This window comes from Gymnoscopelus braueri (assembly GCF_963280865.1).
Source record: "Gymnoscopelus braueri genome assembly, chromosome: 11".
NCBI lineage: Eukaryota > Metazoa > Chordata > Actinopteri > Myctophiformes > Myctophidae > Gymnoscopelus > Gymnoscopelus braueri.
In genome coordinates, this window is record NC_137613.1 from 35,579,694 (window position 1) to 35,598,565 (window position 18,872).

The following is an 18,872-nucleotide window of genomic DNA, read 5'->3' on the forward strand; positions in this document are numbered from 1 at the left end:
ATTTCACTTGTTTAATCTATATCCTGATTGAGTTCTCTATCCTGATTGGATAAAATTGGAAATGAAACTGAAACTGAAACGAAAATGCATTTTCTGTTTTATAAAGAGCTGGAGAGACAAGGAGACTCCTTTTACTGAACAAACACTCTATAGCAATGAGTACTATCAGAATATAGCGCTATTTAACACTTATTTTAACCAAAGAAAATCACTTACCCTACCTTTAAGTAAAAGTATCAATACTGCAATGTAGAAGTACTCTAGTAAAAGTCCGGAATTAAAAATGTACTTGAGTAAAAGTACAAAAGTATTGGCATCAAAATGTACTGAAAGTAACAAAAGTAAAAGCACAAAAATGTTTGAAAATAGCAGATCTACAAACTGACAGAGCTTGTAGATCAGCTATTTTCAAATAGCCTAGGTATATAAAATAAGGCTAAAGTGGTTCATGTATGTTTTATAATAACATGATTTATATCTGCAAAGTAACTAGTAACTAAAGTTTTAAAATAATTGTAGTGGAGTAAAAGTACAATATTTGCCTCTGAGATGTAGTAGAGTAAAAGTAAAAGTATTGGAAATTGGAAATACTCAAGTAAAGTACAAATACCTAAAAAAAAAATACTTAAGTACAGTACTTGAGTACATGTACTTAGTTACTTTCAACCACTGCCCTCCATCCCTCCCTCTGTCATCTCCCTCCTCCCCCCCTCATCTCTCTTTGTTCAGCGTTGGTAAACAAGCCCCATGGGACATCATTCTCCTTTGTGTATTTTCCCAGGTTGTCCTCAGAGCTCCTTTCTAAATGACTCAGGCTAGACATGATTGGTTCAGCCAGAACAAGGGGATAAAGATCACTTATGGAGCCATTTATGAAGTGAGAATGGACACAGAGTTCTATGGAGTCCAGTCAGTGTCCCGGGCCAAGCAGGAGTAACCCCATCCCCATCTCAAAGCTCCACTGAGTTGCTGTCAGGGCAGAACCTTATACAGTATCTCTATATTTAACGCATTCAATCCAGGAACGCATATATGTGTCATTTTAGATTTTTATTTAGCTATAACTATTATTTTATACTTTGGGGCTATTCAAAAATAGCAGATCTACAAGATTTTGTTCCAGGGAACCCCAGAAGCAAAGATTTGAGTTAAAAATGTATAATATATTGCACACATTTTCACGATTGTTTTTCAAAAATAGCAGATCTACAAGCTCATAGCGCGGCACTCGCTTGTATGTCTGATATTTTTGAATAGCCCAAAAAATCTTAAAATGACACAAATGCTTTCCCGGTTTGAATGGATTAATAGTTTTTGCAGATATACAAGCTCATAGTGTGGCACCGAGTGCCGCGCTATGAGCTTGTAGATCTTCTATCACGGGTCACAGCGCATCACGGGTCACAGCGCTATGTGAGATTTGTAGATCTGCTATTTTTGCTACTTTTGAAAATAAATAAGTTTAAGTGGTTAAGTCTGTCTGTGGGTTTTATAAATATTGAACCAATGAAAAGTGAGAGCTTATGACTAAATAATAACTACACTGGATCCATTGGAACACAGGTAATTTTCTTTCCATTTCCTGAAAAGTAACGCGACCCCTGCTTTCCCAAGTAACTTCAACTTGGCGACGCCCCCTAGTCACTGCGTCGTTTAGGTTCAAGATTACATAACTTTTATTATGCTATTGGCTGTTTGTGTTCTTTTTGCTTATATAGGAAAGTAACAAAATGTCCCAAAAATATAAAAAGCTACTCCTATGGAAAGGCTATCATGTTTTAGTTTACTTATAAGGACTAGCTGTTTAACTCATGATACAATTTGTCTTTCATAATCATAACAGATACATGCGCAAGATAATCCCCAAAACACCAAGAGAGTATAAAAAAAACATTTCAGTCATTCAGTCATAAGTTGCCTAATAACTTATTGGCAAAAAAATCTGACTTCACTGTAGTAGCCTTTTCTTAAATGATATTTGTACTTAGGCTGTCGTGAAAGTTTATATTTAGAAAAACAAAAGTAGTATCCTAGTAGTATAGTTGTTAATTAACAAACTAGACATTTAGACTGGCGATTCCTTTATCCTCCTCTTGCGCTAATGCACGCAACTGTTTTCGCCAGGTTTTATTTTAGTTGTTTCTCATAAGCGCGCGTCCGTCTGCTCAAGCCCGGTGGCACAAGTGGGTGCACGTTTTGGACATACAAGGTTTCCACCTGACAGACAGCGACGATTGGCAATGAGTACTGATGCTAAAAGGCTCTTAATTTGAAAATCTGAACAAAGGCTGGCTGCCTCCCACCCGGCACCATGACACGTAACTGTAGAACCCTCTGTGTTCATTTAACTCAGAGAATGTACAAATGGAACCAAATGGGTTCCATTTGTACATTCCCTGAGTTAAATGAACACTGTGTGTGTGTCTCTGTCTCTACAGATTCAAAACTATAAAACAGTAGTTCTCAAACTTTTTCATGTCAAGGACCCCCAAATTGACACTTGTAAGCCCACGGACCCCTATTTCAAAAGATATGCCAGGGACCCCCATAAGAGAAGTTTTTTCACTGCTAGCTACCAGTGATTCTGAACCATTTTAATTTCAAGAGGACCCCCAGATTGACGAGCATTAGGCTACGGACCCCCATTTAATGGCATTTCTATCTCTGGGACCCCAATTTATATTGTAAAATCAATGTTAATTTAACTCTGAGAGTGTACAAATGGAACCAAATGGACCCTAACGGTTAGGGTCCATTTGGTTCCATTTGTACACTCTCAGAGTTACAGACCCATAAGGGTCCATTTGGTTCCTAACTATCCTTCTTTTAGCTGGGGACCCCCTGGAACTCCCTCAAGGACCCCTGGGGTCCCCGGACCCCACTTTGAGAACCAATGCTATAAAAGATCAAACTAATTGATGGACCCCATGAGGAGGTTGTCCTGTTATGTTGAGGTTTCTTGTCTAATTCTCCGTAACATACTCACTATGGGGATATCAGCGCCCCCTGGCGTGATGCAGAGCTACATACCATAAACTCCCGGGCCATTCATTGGCTGAGAAGGGTATGTCACGTGTCCGGTAAACCGGAAGAGGTATAAAACCTCTTGCGTGACGTGGCTCATCCTCTTTCGCTTCTCTGCATGGCAGATGCTACAGCTACAAGACATACCTCAAAGACCAAAACTTAACAAACTTTGTGAATTAGACCGAAACCAGCTTTAGCCCACTCGGGTGGTACTTGTACTGACCCACGGGTTTTCCTCTACTGCAAAAAAAAAAAAGTTTATTATTCTTTCCGCTCCCGCGGCTCTCTTATCTTTTCTTTCTATCCTGAAAACAAGTTTTCCTCCTTTTGCTTTCCTCGTGTTTAGCCGGCCGGCTAAAGGCTAATAGGTTAGCTCCATGGAGGCTCCACGTTCGTGCGGGCTGATCGCCGCGGACGACCCTCACAGGTTTTGCATCTCCTGCCTCGGACGACGGCATGCCTTCGAGGCGAGGCACTTCCGTGGTGCACCGGGAGGTTGCGACGACTGCGCCCGGTTCTCCAAGCGTCGCCTCGAGCGCTGCCTGGACAGGGCCGACGAACTGGCCCCAGGCGGCAGCGCCGTAGCGGATCCAGCCCGCATGGACACCGGCCCAGGTAACGTGGATGGTGGCGTCCACCACGTGCGCCCTCACCCCACAATGGGCCCCCCAGCTGCGGGCGGTCCCAGCAGCAACCGCTCGCAGCAACACCAGAGTGCGCCGTCGCAGCAGCTCCAGTCTGCTACACCCTCCGTGCCGCGCAGCACTCCACCGGCCGCCGCAGCTGTGCCCGGGGGAACCACCCCCCTCTTCCCAGCCGCTCTCTCCGAGGCCGCAGCAGGCGTACCGTGACAGCGGGGCGTCGCCTTCGTTCAGCGACGTCTCCGACGACGACAGCACCCACAGCATGGACGAGGGGGCGGAGGAGGGTGAGATACAGTCGTTCCAGGGGGCTACCGGAGCAGCCGCCTCCAGCCCTCGTCAGGACGACGACCTCGGGGCTTCTGGCGGTCAGCTGGGGCCCAGCTGGCCGGACGCCCAGGAGCTGGAATCCGATCCCGCAAGGCGCGAGGAGCCGGTCTCGGCTATCATCGACAGAGCCTTGCTCAGTTGTGAGCTCGTTCGCCCGATGGAGGAGCGTGCATCCTCCACCGGGCAAGATGACGAGTACCAGGGCTTGGCTCCCCAGGATCAGCGCGCGCAGAGGTCCAGGAAAGTCCCGGCCGCGCTGGGCTTCGCCAACGCCCTCATGTCCACCTGGGAGGTCCATTCCGAGCCGCATCGGCTGGGTTTCCCCCTCGAGGTGGTGGACGCGCCGAAGTTGGGGCTCATCGCCTGTCCCCCCATGGACCCCGTCCTGGCCCAGGGCATCATGGACCAGCGTCATCCAGTGGCCCTTACTCCCGAACCGCACTTCACCGTCGCCAAGGAAAAGGCGATTTCCGTGGCGGTGAAGAAGGCGTACAAGTCAGCAGCGCTGGCGGCGCGCGCGCTGAACATGGTCGCCATTCTCCAGGGCTCGACAGCTAAGCGGCTAGCCGAGCTAAGAGAGGCGTGGGGCGACGACGCTGAGGAGCTGGAGGCCCTTCAACAACTGACCATTAAGGTCACTCGTCACGCCACAGCCTGGGTGGGGAAGTCCATGGCGGACAGCGCGGCGATTGAGAGGGCTCGTTGGCTCGATCTGGCCATCTTCCGTCACGAGGTGGTGGACGCAAAGAAAAGCGTCATGGCGCTCCCGTTGAAGCCAGACAACCTCTTCGCTGGAGCGTCGGAGTTCCTCCGAGTCTCCACCGACTCACGGAAGGCCCAGAGGGAAGCCGCGGCGGGGGTTTTGGAGCCAGCCCCTCCTCCGTCTGCGAAACCCCGCAACGAGAGGCCCGCGGGCAGAGGACGTTCCTCCTCCTCTCGCCGAGGGTCCAACACTTCCCGCTCCTCTTCAGCCCAGGCGAGCTCGCGGGAGAGACCGCAGAGCAACGCGGGCAATCGTGGCAGAGCTTCCCCCCGCCAGCCACCCGCCTCTACCAACACAAACACCGTAGGAAGCTCCAGCCGACCTCCACGTCGCAACACAGGAGGGAAGCCTCGTGGCGGGCGGGGTAAGTGACATTGTCTCGCCGGTGCACAGACCGGCTCAGCCCGCTGTTCCGCCGTTCGTGTTGGGGAAGAGGACCGTGGCTTTTCAGGCCTCGTTGGACAGAGTCGAGGACGGCTCCACGAGTGCCAAGAAACTTTGTTGTGTTCAGAGTGTGGACGATTTATGTGTGCAGAATGTGGACGTTTTAGTTGTGCAGCGCAATGTTTCAGTGAAAAGTGCCCTGTATGTACCTCCTTTTTCTCTGCAAAAGAAAATAAATGTACCGAATGTTACAAACAGTCTCGTTCTTTCACATGGCATAGGGCCTTGGAGCAGAGGGGTCCCCGTCTCGCGGGCCCCTCTGTTCCAGCGCCCTCACTGTAGGGGCCAACAAGGCCTGGAGCCCCCGATTTCCGGGGCTCCAGGTATTGCTGGGGGTCCCCATGTGCATGCATTAAATCTATGTCGTCTTCCCATAAGCCCAAAGTGCCTGGGGCCCCCGATTTCCGGGGCTCCAGACACTGCTGGGATACACTCTGCAAATGCATTAAGTCAATACCATCATTCCATGAGCCCACAAGGCCGGGAACACCCGAACCCCGGTGTTCCAGGCATTGTTCGGACAACATCTGTGTATGTTTTGGGTCATATGAAGGTAATCGGAAAGGTATTAAACAAACCGACGCCGCCTTTGTCCACAAGAGGGCGACAAAGCGCCAGTGGAACAGGGTCACGTCGGTTTTGCCTTTCGCCTCACAGGCTTCCGTCTCACGGGGTGCAGCGAAACGCCACTGTGGACCGGAAGTCTTTGAGTCAGACAGAGCGGGCCTCTGTCTCCGCCATTTTGGAGGGACAGATGCCCCCTCTCTCGCAACGCGTCACGATGGGCGGGCCACGTTCGCTTGTAACGGGCGACAACGCATCCCTTACGGGGAGGAGGGTTTTGTCGCCTCACAGGCTTCCGTCTCCCAGGTTGCAGCAGCACGTCACTGTGAACCGGAAGTACTTGGCTCAGAAAAGGCGGACCTCGGTCTCCGCCATCTTGGAGGGACACTTGCCCCCTTTTCCACACCGCCTCTCGAATTACAGGCCACGTTCGCCATTTCCGAGCGACAAAACATCCCCTACGGGGAGGAGGGTTTTGTCGACGCTACGTGCGGAGCCTTTGGGCTCCGACGGGAGGGCGACGGCCAAGGTAGGCTTAGTTCGGGCGGCCCCGTTTGTCCGGGTGACAGCGCCGTCGGTTTCCATGGAAACAGGCAGCCGGCGCGGGCGGACAAACCGGATGTTGACGTCAGGCAGATCGTCAATGCCTCTGCTGCCTCGAGCGGTCACCTCAGGGTTAGCACCGCCGGCGGCAGTAGCAGCAGCGTCACTGCTCCCCATGGCAACCGTCCCCATAGCGACGCTCCCACTCTCCGAGCGGCCGATGACGTCACCGGCCAATCCACTCGCTCGGTGTGTGGAGGAATGGAAGATTTGCAAGCCAAATCCTTGGGTATTACGCACAATACAGAAGGGTTACAGGTTACAATTTTCCAGAAAACCCCCAATGACAGACAAAGTGTTGTTTTCCAAGGCCACAGGTCCAGCGGCCAGTACTCTGAGGGAGGAGGTTGCCTCCCTTTTGAGCAAAGGCGCTGTCACGGAATTACTTCCGAACCAGAACCGACTGGGTTTCTATTCGAAATATTTTCTGGTGGCAAAGAAGGGGGGGGGGGTGCGACCCATTCTGAACCTGAAGGGTCTCAACAAATACCTCACGGTTTTCCATTTTCGAATGCTGACAACCGCTGCGCTTTTACGCACCGTGCGTCTTGGGGACTGGTGGACAAGTATCGATCTCAAGGATGCTTATTTTCACATTCCAATCTACCCACCGCACAGGAAGTTCCTGCGCTTCGGGTTCGAGGGGAGGGTGTACGAGTACAATGTCCTCCCGTTTGGAATGTCTCTCAGCCCCAGGGTGTTCGTGAAATGCACGGACGCAGCCGTGGCTCCACTGAGGAGGCAGGGGATCCGGTTGTCCACTTACATAGACGACTGGCTCCTGGCGGCGGGCTCGAGAGAGGAGGTGATGCGACACACGCGCGTGGCAGTCGCTCACCTGACGTCCCTAGGTTTCATGATCAACGCCAAAAAGAGCGTACTGGTTCCGTCTCAGCGGACCACCTTCTTAGGGATCCTGCTGGACTCGAACACGCTCATGGCGCGCCTATCCCAGGACAGGGTAGACAGCTTTTTGGCGTGTGTGAGATCTTTCCACGTGGGGCGTCCAGTCAGTTACAGACTGTGTATGCGGGCGGCGGGTCTCATGGCCTCAGCCATACACCTGGTCCGCCTAGGCAGACTCTACATGAGACCTTTCCAGCGGTGGATGTTGGCGCTAGGGATCCCATCCACTATGGGTTCGCGGAAAGTGGTGGTGCCTCCACGGTGCGTGGAGGCTCTCAGACCATGGTCACAGGCGCCCTTTCTGACCGAGGGGGTCAGTGTGGGGGTTGTGACGTCACGGATGGTTATCACCACGGACGCCAGCCTGACGGGATGGGGTGCCGTCCACAAAGGCCGCTCGGCCAGAGGGGTGTGGGACTCCAGTCTACGGGAGGCTCACATCAACTATCTGGAACTAATGGCGGTTTTTCTCGCCCTCAAACATTTCGAGGCTCACATCCGCGGTTGTCACGTCGCTATCAGGACGGACAACACCACGACCATGTGCTATATCAACAGGCAGGGGGGCTTGCGCTCCCAAGTGTTGGACAGCCTGGCGTGCAGACTGACGCGTTGGTGCGATTCGCATCTCGCGTCGATTCGAGCTTCACATGTGCCGGGTCTCCTGAACAGCGGAGCGGACTTACTGTCCAGGGGCGAACCCCGGTACGAGGACTGGTCCCTCAAGCCGTCGGTGGCGGACCTGATCTGGGCCAGGTTTGGCCGGGCACAGGTCGATTTGTTTGCCTCCGAGGAGAACGCGAAGTGTTCTCGCTTTTTCTCGGTGAGGGTGGGGGACCGTTCACTGGGCATGGACGCACTAGCCCACGACTGGCCGGACGAACTGCTGTATGCGTTCCCGCCACTGGACCTGATCCCCTCAACACTGGAGAGGGTGAGACTTCAGGGTCGGTCAGTGCTGCTAGTGGCTCCGGCATGGGGCGTATGGAGGTCGGAGATAACATCTCTCCTCTACGCCGAGCCTTGGCCCCTCCCGCTGTACAGGGACCTACTACGGCAGGGAGGGGTCGACATCTTCCACGAGAGGCCTCAGGACCTACACCTGTGGGTTTGGCCCGTGAGAGGCAGACCTTGACTTCGTATGGCCTGCCCCCTGACGTGGTGGCCACCATCCAGGGGGCAAGGGCCCTTTCCACGAGGTCCGCGTACGACGACAGGTGGAACCTGTTCGTGGCATGGTGTCTGAGTCAGTCACCGCCGGTTGAGGCCTTTCGGGCCCCGGTACGCAGCGTCCTCATGTTCCTACAGGAAAAATTGAGGCAGGGTCTGGCTTTCTCGACGATTAAGGTGTATCAGGCGGCCATTTCCGCGTGTCACGAAAGTTTCGATGGCATGACGGTTGGCCAACACCCGATGGTGCGTGGGTTCATGAACGGCGCCAGGCGGGCCAGGCCGGTCTCTAGGGCTCTGTTCCCGGCTTGGGACCTGACGGTGGTGCTGGGGGCGCTTTGCCTCCCACCGTTCGAGCCTTTGGAGTCAGCGGATCTGAGGATCGTCAGCCTCAAAACGGTTCTTTTGGTTGCCCTGACTACAGCCAAACGGGTCAGCGACATACATGCGCTCTCGGTGAGTTCGGAGTGTATGAGGTTCGTGGGTGACGACAGCAGGGTTTTGCTTAAGCCAAACTTGGCGTTTGTCCCCAAGAACGGGGTGGTCACCCAGACACCGGTTGAGCTGGTAGCTTTTCATCCGCCGCCTTTCGCTTCAGCGGAGGATAGGCGGCTACACTGTCTTTGCCCGGTAAGGGCTTTGAGGCTCTACTGCCAGAAGACGGTGGCCGGCCGATCGTCGTCGCAGCTGTTTGTCTCCTTCGGCCCGGGTGATCAGAGGAAGGCAGTGGCTAAGGCGACGCTTTCTAGATGGATTTTGGATGCCATTAGGCTGGCCTACGTCAGTGGTGGCGTTCCAGTTCCAGAAGGACTGAAGGCTCATTCTACTAGGGGCGTGGCTGCTTCCTGGGCCCTCTCCAGGGGGGTTTCGGTCCAGGAAGTGTGTGCGGCCGCAAACTGGTCGTCACCTTCAACGTTTGCGGCTTTCTATAGCCTAGACGTGGCAGCAGCGTCAGTGGCGCATGCTGTCCTAGGGGTGGCGGCTGTCTCTAGTTAGAATGGGGGGAGCTAGGCTGGTTTTGTTTTTAACCTGCCTTTTTTCTCTTCCCTATCTTCCTTCTCTTGAAGTCCCCTCGGGACCACCTGTGGTAGGTCTCCAGGGGAGGGGGGCCCCTGTTTCCTTGTTTCACTTAAGGAACGGTGTTGTGTCCCCTACCTTCCTTCTCTTAAGTCCCCTCGGGACCACCTGTGGTAGGTTCCCAGGGGAGGAGGGCCCTGTTTCCTTGTTTTCACTTAGGGGAGAGACTTGTGTCTGTCCATTAGTTGAATAAGGCAGACTTGGTCTGTCAGGGTCCTTTTATTAACATCATATACCGCACCCTGGCCCGGAGGGCTGGGGCGCCCGTGAGGCCGAAGGTCACGTCCAGGGGGACGGGGCCTTATGGCTAGGGGGCGTGCGGACCTGAGATTCGGTATGGCTATAAGCCCCAGGGGGGTTTATGCATCCCATAGTGAGTATGTTACGGAGAATTAGACAAGAAACTCAGGGTTACGGATGTAACCCCGGTTTCTTTAGAATTCGGAGTAACATACTCACCTAACACCCCTGTTTGTGTGCATCTGCATGCAGGAAGCGTGTTAAAGAGGATGAGCCACGTCACGCAAGAGGTTTTATACCTCTTCCGGTTTACCGGACACGTGACATACCCTTCTCAGCCAATGAATGGCCCGGGAGTTTATGGTATGTAGCTCTGCATCACCCCAGGGGGCGCTGATATCCCCATAGTGAGTATGTTACTCCGAATTCTAAAGAAACCGGGGTTACATCCGTAACCCTGAGTTTTACACCTTCAATTTCATGTGAGGTCGATTATACATTTTGTTTAGATTTTTTTCGTGTCGATTTTTTTTTGTTTTTTACCTGCTTCTTGAGCAAGATTACGTTTGTTATTGGTTCTAAATGTGGGTTTCAATATATTTTCGGTTAATTGCCCAGCGCTAGGATGAACTATCCTTGAGTATATGTTGGTGAGGGGACACAGGTTGACCTCATCACACTCATGAACACCGAGCAGCAGGTTATTAGGTGGAGACTCTACTGAGGTTTTGTCCAGAAATAGTTCCTGGCAGTGATGACCATAATACCCTGGTCCTAATATACTGTAGTTCCATTCATTGCCAATGAAAACTCCTGTCCCCATTCAACCACAGAATCCAAGGCCCTCTGAGTCAGGCCATGTAGAGAATCAGTTTTATTGTCATATCACAGATTTACACTTCTAAAGAAGTGGGTGAAATGTGTTTTTGTGCAAGCTCCATCATAGTTTTCAGGAAAGAAAAAAAAAAAGGGTTGGGAGGGGTGGCAGAGAGTGGTAGAGCAAGGAGAAAAACAGCTAAGAAAGTATATATATATACGGTATATATAATACACATAGCACAAAAAGCAGGTATGTACATGAGGTTAGACGTAAGGTGCATACATTAACAACGCTCCACATAGAAGCAGGTAGACCCCATCTATCTGGAGCTCTGTGTTTGGAACAGAGGATATAGCAGATATACAAGTTCATAGCGCAGCACCAAGTGCCGCGCTATGAACTTGTAGATCTGCTATTTTTTTTAAATCCTGAATATTTGTTCAAATATTTGAATATATATATATATATATATATATATATATTGTTTAAAGAGAACATTTACATCTGTAACTCAAATCTTTGCTTCTGGGGGTCCCTGGAGGCAGACATGTATCCAGGCTGTTGGTGCTTAATGACTAATAGCAATGGGGACAATTAGCTCCCCCTGGGGGACATAAGCTAGTATTGCACAGGGATGAGACAGGAACTCCACAATCAGCCATAGGGGCGCTCTGTCACTCCTCACAATGAGACAAACATATCAGACGGTGTATGAATGAACCTGACATCTTATGTTGTTATTACTGTACTTAACAACTCCTCTCCCACTTCATTTAATGAAAAAATTGCATCCTCTCCTCTCCTCTCCTCTCCTCTCCTCTCCTCTCCTCTGAAATGGGGGGGTCCGTAGCCAAATACATATAATGTTTGGGGGTCCTTGACATGAAAAATTGAGAACCACTGTACTGTCTATACTTACATACCTGTATCTCTCTGTTTGTGTGTCCATGCAGAGGTGGAGCAGATCGAGGCCATCGCTAAGTTTGACTACATCGGCCGCAGCCCCAGGGAGCTGAGCTTTAAGAAGGGAGCCTCTCTGCTGCTGTACCACAGAGCCTCTGAGGACTGGTGGGAGGGCCGGCACAACGGCGTGGACGGGCTGATCCCACATCAGTACATCGTGGTGCAAGACCTGTGAGTGATAATCAGTTTTTTGTGACCACAAGCGGGTCACTTTAACGGTTAACCCATTTAATCTGGGAACGCATCTCTCTCATTTTAAGATTTCAGTGGCTATAAAAAAATCACACCCAGTGTGAAGAGAGTGGTGCCTTTCATGAGTTCATTTCATTAGTTACTTTTTACAGACATTGATGACTTCAAAGTATTTTTACTCATTTTAAGTACTTTAAAATGTTTGTACAGATTTGTACGTGTTTTTACTAATTTTAACATCTTTTAAGTATTTTTACTCATTTTAAGTATTTTTACTCATTTTAAGTATTTTTGCTCAAAAGTGTGTGTGTGTGTGTGTGTACTGTACTGTACTGTACTGTACTGTACTGTACTGTACTGTACTGTACTGTACTGTACTGTACTGTACTGTACGGTCTGTACTGTACTGTACCTGTACTGTACGGTCTGTACTGTACTGTACTGTACGGTCTGTACTGTACTGTACTGTACTGTACGGTCTGTACTGTACTGTACGGTCTGTACTGTACTGTACTGTACGGTCTGTACTGTACTGTACTGTACTGTACTGTACTGTACTGTACTGTACTGTACTGTACGGTCTGTACTGTACTGTACTGTACTGTACGGTCTGTACTGTACTGTACTGTACTGTACGGTCTGTACTGTACTGTACTGTACGGTCTGTACTGTACTGTACTGTACGGTCTGTACTGTACTGTACTGTACTGTACTGTACTGTACTGTACTGTACTGTACTGTACTGTACGGTCTGTACTGTACTGTACTGTACTGTACGGTCTGTACTGTACTGTACCTGTACTGTACCTCTACCTGTACTGTACGTACTGTACTGTACTGTACTGTACGGTCTGTACTGTACTGTACCTGTACTGTACTGTACCTCTACCTGTACTGTACGTACTGTACTGTACTGTACTGTACTGTACTGTACTGTACTGTACTGTACTGTACTGTACTGTACTGTACGGTCTGTACTGTACTGTACTGTACTGTACTGTACGGTCTGTACTGTACTGTACTGTACGTACTGTACTGGTACGGTACGGTACGGTACTGTACCTGTACTGTACTGTACTGTACTGTACTGTACTGTACCTGTACTGTACTGTACGGTCTGTACTGTACTGTACTGTACTGTACTGTACTGTACCTGTATGGTTGCATCTTTGTGTTGCAATCAGCCGCAGCTGTTGAGGCTGTGCTCAAACATACAGAGAGGCCGTGCTCATACGGACACACAGACAGACAGACAGACACACAGACAAAGTCACTCCTTGGAGTGGCTAGCACCACTCAAAAATAGCAGATATACAAGCTTGTAGCGCGGCACCGAGTGCCGCGCAATGAGATTGTAGATCTGCTATGTTTGAAAAATCGTGAAAATGTGTGCAAATCTTGTCGTCTAAAACTGTTTATTTTTTTAAACGTATGTTGGTGCTCTAGTGGTGCTCAAAATGTTTCATGTCAAGGACCCCCCAAAAGGATAATGTATTTGGCCGCGGACCCCCATCTCAAAATATTTTGTTCCAGGGTTCCCCCCCCAAGCTCATAGCTATGAGCTTGTATATCTGCTATTTTTGAATAGCCAAAGAAATCTAAAATGATGCGATCCCGGTCTTAATGGGTTAAATGTGATATTAAAGTGACCGCTAAGTCGTTTCATTTTGATCATTTTGTAAAGGGCTCCATTTAAACAGCATGACATGATTGATAAACTATTTTTGTCAATTTAATTACCAAAGCTACAATGAATTTGTCAAGTGTTTTACTTTTCATTCACGTGTTTTTTTCCCTACCTCTCAGCGACGATGCTTTCTCAGACAACCTCAGCCAGAAGGCGGACAGTGAGGCGAGCAGCGGTCCACTGGTGGATGATAAGGGTTCGTCCAAAAATGACGTCCCGTCACCTACGTGCGAGCAGTTGCCCGCCGATTACAACTTTGGCGTTATGGGGAGGTGGGTACAGCATTCAAGAGGTTTATTTGTTTATTTTGTTTACCGTAATTTTCGCACTATAAGCCGCACCTGAATATAAGCCGCAGCAGCTAAATTGAATGATTTGTATATATAAGCCGCACTGGACTATAAGCCGCGGGTGTAAAATCCATAGATTTAGGAGGTCCCCTAGTGGCCGTTAGCTGTAAAAATCCATAGATAAGCCGCACCGTTATATAAGCCGCAGGGTCGAAAAATGGGGGAAAAAAGTCGCGGCTTATAGTCCGAAATTTACGGTATTTAAACGGATCCCCATTAGCTGACGCCTTTGTGTCAGCTAGTCTTCCTGGGGTCCAAGACATTAAAGTACATACAATACAATACAAACATATATAAAGTGTCACAGTGTATTACAAAGAAATACTAAAAACAGCAACAAAAAAATACATTTTACAAAAGTCGAGTATTACATAAAAAGAGACATCAACAGGGATACAACAGATTAAAAATAGAACTTTCAATCTGGTATGTAAGAAAACTATGTTATTGTATATTTTGAGTGTAAAGTAGTATATGAAGTCGAAGTTTCCTTTTAAAACAGGCTTTTTCTCTGGTGTTGCGAATTTCATTTGGAAGATTATTCCAAAGTACAGTTGACCTATGAAATGCAGCTCTCTTCATGGAATTGGACTTTGGTAGAGGTAAGCTTATCTGTCCATCACTCGCCTCACGAGTGGAATATGTGTGAATATCTGAGCAGCAAGTTATGTTAAATAAAAATTAGGAGTCTGGGTGTTCATGACTCTATGAAAATATGTAAGTAAACTAGCAGAAAGTCTTTTGTACAGTACAAAGAGGTACAGTACTACTGTTAGCTATGCAGTTTTGACCCGTTTGTGTGCAATCTTTTACACCCAGAGTGAGGTTACGGTCCGACGGAGCTGCCGTCCCACGACGAAGGAGCAGCACCGACACCCACAGCCCCACCAGGGTATCCGACACCCCGCCGCGGGCCGCCGCCTGTCCCAGCAGCCCCCACAAAGTGCCCGTCAACAAGGCTCGCATGGAGAGCCCGGAGAAGAGGCGCCTGGGCACGTTCGGGAGCGCGGGCAGCATCAACTACCCGGAGAGGAAGACGTACCCCGAGGGCCACCCACTGAGGCCCGTAACGGGGGCCACTCGTCACAGCAGCCTGGGGGACCACAAGTCACTGGAGGCCGAGGCCCTGGCTGAGGTGAGGCTCTCTTTGATTGATTGATTGATTGATTGCAGTGTTGATTTCGTCGACTAAAACTATGACGAAAAATGTTCGTCGACTACCTTTTTTCACTGACGAAAACGAAATAAAAACGAAATAAAAACTAAGCTACGATGACTAAAACTAAGACTAAATATACTGACAATTTCGTCAACAAATAAAAATGTGACTAAAATGTTAGGGAGGGACTAGTGGAGAAGAGATCCAGTAGAACTAAAAGACAAGTCATTTTATGTTTGGTTGCGCTCGGGTGTTGCGCTAGGGTGTGAAAATAGCAGATCTACAAGCTCACAACACGTCGCGCTGCGACGCGTTGGGAGCTTGTAGATCGGCTATTTTCAGCATGCAACCAAGTGTAAAATCAGCCATCACGACGCCATCAAGGCACCGCCAAAATACATTTTAGTCGACTAAATCAACTGTAGATTTTGTAGACTATAACCTTATGATATTTAGTCGACTAAAACTAGACAAAAACTAAAACATCATCTGAAGATGACTAAAATATGACTAAAACTAAATGGAATTTTATTCAAAAGACTATGACTAAAACTAAATCAAAATTTGCTGTCAAAATCAACACTGATTGATTGATTCGTTGATTGATTCGTTGATTGATTGACTGACTGACTGACTGACTGACTGACTGACTGACTGACTGACTGACTGATTGATTGATTGATTGATTGATTGATTGATTGATTGATAGCCATTGAGACAGATGGTGGAGGGATTTTAAAGGTAGGTAGATAAATGTATGTCATTCAATGACCCAGACAGTGTTATGAGACTGTGTTCTGAAATGCCAGCTGCAAAAAAAAAAGGCCAAATGATCATTGGTAATGACTTTATGAGCTCTGTGCTCCACCGAGGAACGATGAGCTGTAACGATAATGAGCCTGATGCTATCAGCATGGTCTTTATTCTGCCAGAGCTCATATGCTGTATACGATCCTACTTTCAGGTGACAGAGGTGTGAGAACATTGTTTTATCTGGTGTTTTTATTATTCTAACAAAGGAAATGATTCATTTTGCACAATTTGCAGTCATGAATCATCAGCGAGCGAGGCAACAACAACAAAAACAACCAAAAAAGGAAAAGCGTGTTTTTGCAAATGTGTTTGCGAGCGCACACAAGACGGATTGCAGACAGAGAAATGGAAGTCGTCCCCCAATATCTCTGTCTGGTGGCTGCGTTTTGTTGAAGTGTGAGACAATCATTGCAGGCGGTCATGGCAAGCCAATTAGGATGGAATATGAAATATCGGACACATCCGTCTTGATCACATGACTATAGAAATACTGCGTACCGATTTGCGTGATTTTTGTACAGAGTCTGAAGGTGTAATAGCAACAAATTTGTTTTACAAAAGTCAGCCTCCTGGCGGCGTTCTAAAAGGCAGATGTGAAAAATGCAGGGCAAAGGTTTTTCCTTGGCCTCTAAGGAGTGTGCAAAGTTTCAAGCAGATCTGTGCGGTTATCAGGTGACAGAGGTTATTATGTTTTATCGGGTCTTTTATTATTCTAAAAAGGAAATTATCCATTTTGCACAGTCATGAATCATCAGCGAGCGAGGCAAAAAAAAAACACAAACAAAAAAGGAAAAGCGTGTTTTTGCAAATGTGTTTTGCAACAAGTGTCCAAAAGACGGATTGCAGACAGAGAAATGGAAGTCGTCACCGTTGATATCTTTCCGTCCCCCAATATCTCTGTCTGGTGGCTGCATTTTGTTGAAGTGTGAGACAATCATTGTAGGCGAGCGGGTCTGGAGGGGTGAGCGAACGCATCCCGGCTGCCAGTGGTGTAAAGTAACTAAGTACATGTACTCAAGTACTGTACTTAAGTACAATTTTGAGGTATTTTTTTTACTTTACTAGAGTATTTCCAATTGTCTACACTTTTACTTCTACTCCACTACACCTCAGAGGCAAATATTGTACTTTTACTCCACTACAATTATTTGAAAACTTTAGTTACTAGTTACTTTGCAGATATAAATGATTACATTATAAAACACACATTAACCAATTCAACCCTATTTTATACCTTGGCTATTTGAAAATAGCCGATCTACAAGCTCACAACGCGTCGCATCGCGGCGCGTTGTGAGCTTGTAGATCGGCTATTTTCAAACATTTTAGCACTTTTACTTTTGATACTTTAAGTACATTTTGATACCCATACTTTTGTACTTTTACTCAAGTAAATTCTTAATTCCGGACTTTTTACTTGTAACAGAGTACACTTCTACATTTGCAGTATTGATACTTTTACTTAAATAAAACATTTGAGTACTTTTTCCACCACTGCCGGCTGCCTTCTTACATCAAAATTGTACTTAAGTACGGTACTTAAGTAAATGTACTTAGTTACTTTCCACCACTGGACTGAGCGAACACATCCTGGCGTGTCTGCCATCGCTGTCTGTCTGAGACTCATCAGCTGGAAGAGGCTGTAAATGTCAGGGCCATGCAGACTGCAGCTGAGACAGACACACCTCGGGGACGCGGGGGTCATGGAGCTGAATAACAAGCTAATGAGCCCAGAAGGCTGTGCTGTGTGTGTGGTGTAACGTGTGTGCACCGCTCTCTTTTCATTAGCTAACGGACACACAGCCAGCAGACACCACGCGAGGAGGGCTTAATCATGCATTCAGATGTCATGTTAGATCATTGGTTCTCAAAGTAGAGTCTGGGGGACCCCCAGGGGTCTTTGAGGGGGTCCCCAGCTAAATTGGTTAATTTAGCATCAAGATCTTTTTTTACCACTGTAACCATATTTTAAGCTTAGACATTTTTTTTTTATGTCTGAAAAGTTGTTGAAAGATTTGGAATCATTTTGAAATGTTTTAACACAAATCTTCTCTTCTGGGGGTCCCTGGCACGAAATCTTTTCAGATGGGGGTCCGCGGCCAAATACAGTCCTTGGGGTCCTTGACATGAAAATGACATGGGGTCCTTGACATGAAAATGTTTCAAAACCACTGATGTAAATAATAAAATCAGCAATATAGCCAGTATTTTATCATGTATCATGTTCGGGCACCTAGGCAGCCTGACAGCATGTCGCAGGTTCGAGTCCCGATACAGACGACCTTTGCTGCGTGTCACTCCCCATCTCTCTCTCCCCATTTCCTGTCAGTCTACTGTATACTATAAAAAAAAGGCATAAAAAGCCAAATCATATAAACATTTATAATTTTTCTTTTTCTTTTTTTCCAGGACATAGAGAAGACCATGACCACGGCTCTCCACGAGCTGCGCGAGCTGGAGCGCCAGAACACGGCCAAGGTGGTCCAGGCCCCCGACGTGGTCCTGGACACCCTGCTGGACCAGGCCGCCATGAAGAAGAACCCCGGCGTGGTCAGCTCGGAGCCGGGCAGCCCGCTGCACACCATCATGATCCGAGACCCGGACGCGGCCATGCGCCGCAGCAGCTCCTCCACCTCGGAGATGATGTCCACCTTCAAGCCCGCCCTGTCCGCCCGGCTGGCGGGCGCTCAGCTCCGCCCTCCTCCCATGAGGCCCGTGCGCCCGGCGCCCCCGACCCAGCACCGCTCCAGCAGCTCCAGCTCCTCGGGGGTGGGCAGTCCCGCCGTCACCCCCACGGAAAAGATGTTCCCGGGCGGCGGCAACGCAACGGCGGCAGCCGTGGCCGGTGGTCCCGGCCCCGGCGCTAACACTGCCAACGGCGCAGGAGAGAAGTCTGGCACCATGTAGCAGAGGTAGCAGAGGTAGCATCTATAGCGAAGGAAACGGTTTTCACACACACACACACACACACACAAAGTGGAACCCTCAGTGTTATTTTAATCTGTAAGGGTCCCAATTTGAGTCCATTTTCTTTTTTTTACGCTGCCAAGGGTCAATTCGGTGGTTCTCAAAAGTGGGGTCCGGGGACTCCCAGCCAGGGGTCCTTGAGGGGGTTCCAGGGGG

The 18,872-nt window shown here is 48.7% G+C and overlaps 1 protein-coding gene across 1 annotated transcript in view; it reads left to right on the forward strand.

Annotated features, from left to right (window-relative positions):
• LOC308095603 (SLIT-ROBO Rho GTPase-activating protein 3-like) overlaps nucleotides 1–18,656 on the forward strand; it is a gene marked incomplete at both ends in the record, with an annotated part of 34,239 nt that extends 15,583 nt beyond the window's left edge. The window contains 4 exons of the mRNA XM_080442654.1: nucleotides 11,539–11,719; nucleotides 13,547–13,699; nucleotides 14,597–14,912; nucleotides 18,159–18,656. Coding sequence (XP_080298780.1) covers nucleotides 11,539–11,719; nucleotides 13,547–13,699; nucleotides 14,597–14,912; nucleotides 18,159–18,656 — 1,148 coding nt within the window. The remainder of the gene's footprint in view (nucleotides 1–11,538; nucleotides 11,720–13,546; nucleotides 13,700–14,596; nucleotides 14,913–18,158) is intronic.
• Between the last annotated feature and the right edge of the window lie 216 nt (nucleotides 18,657–18,872).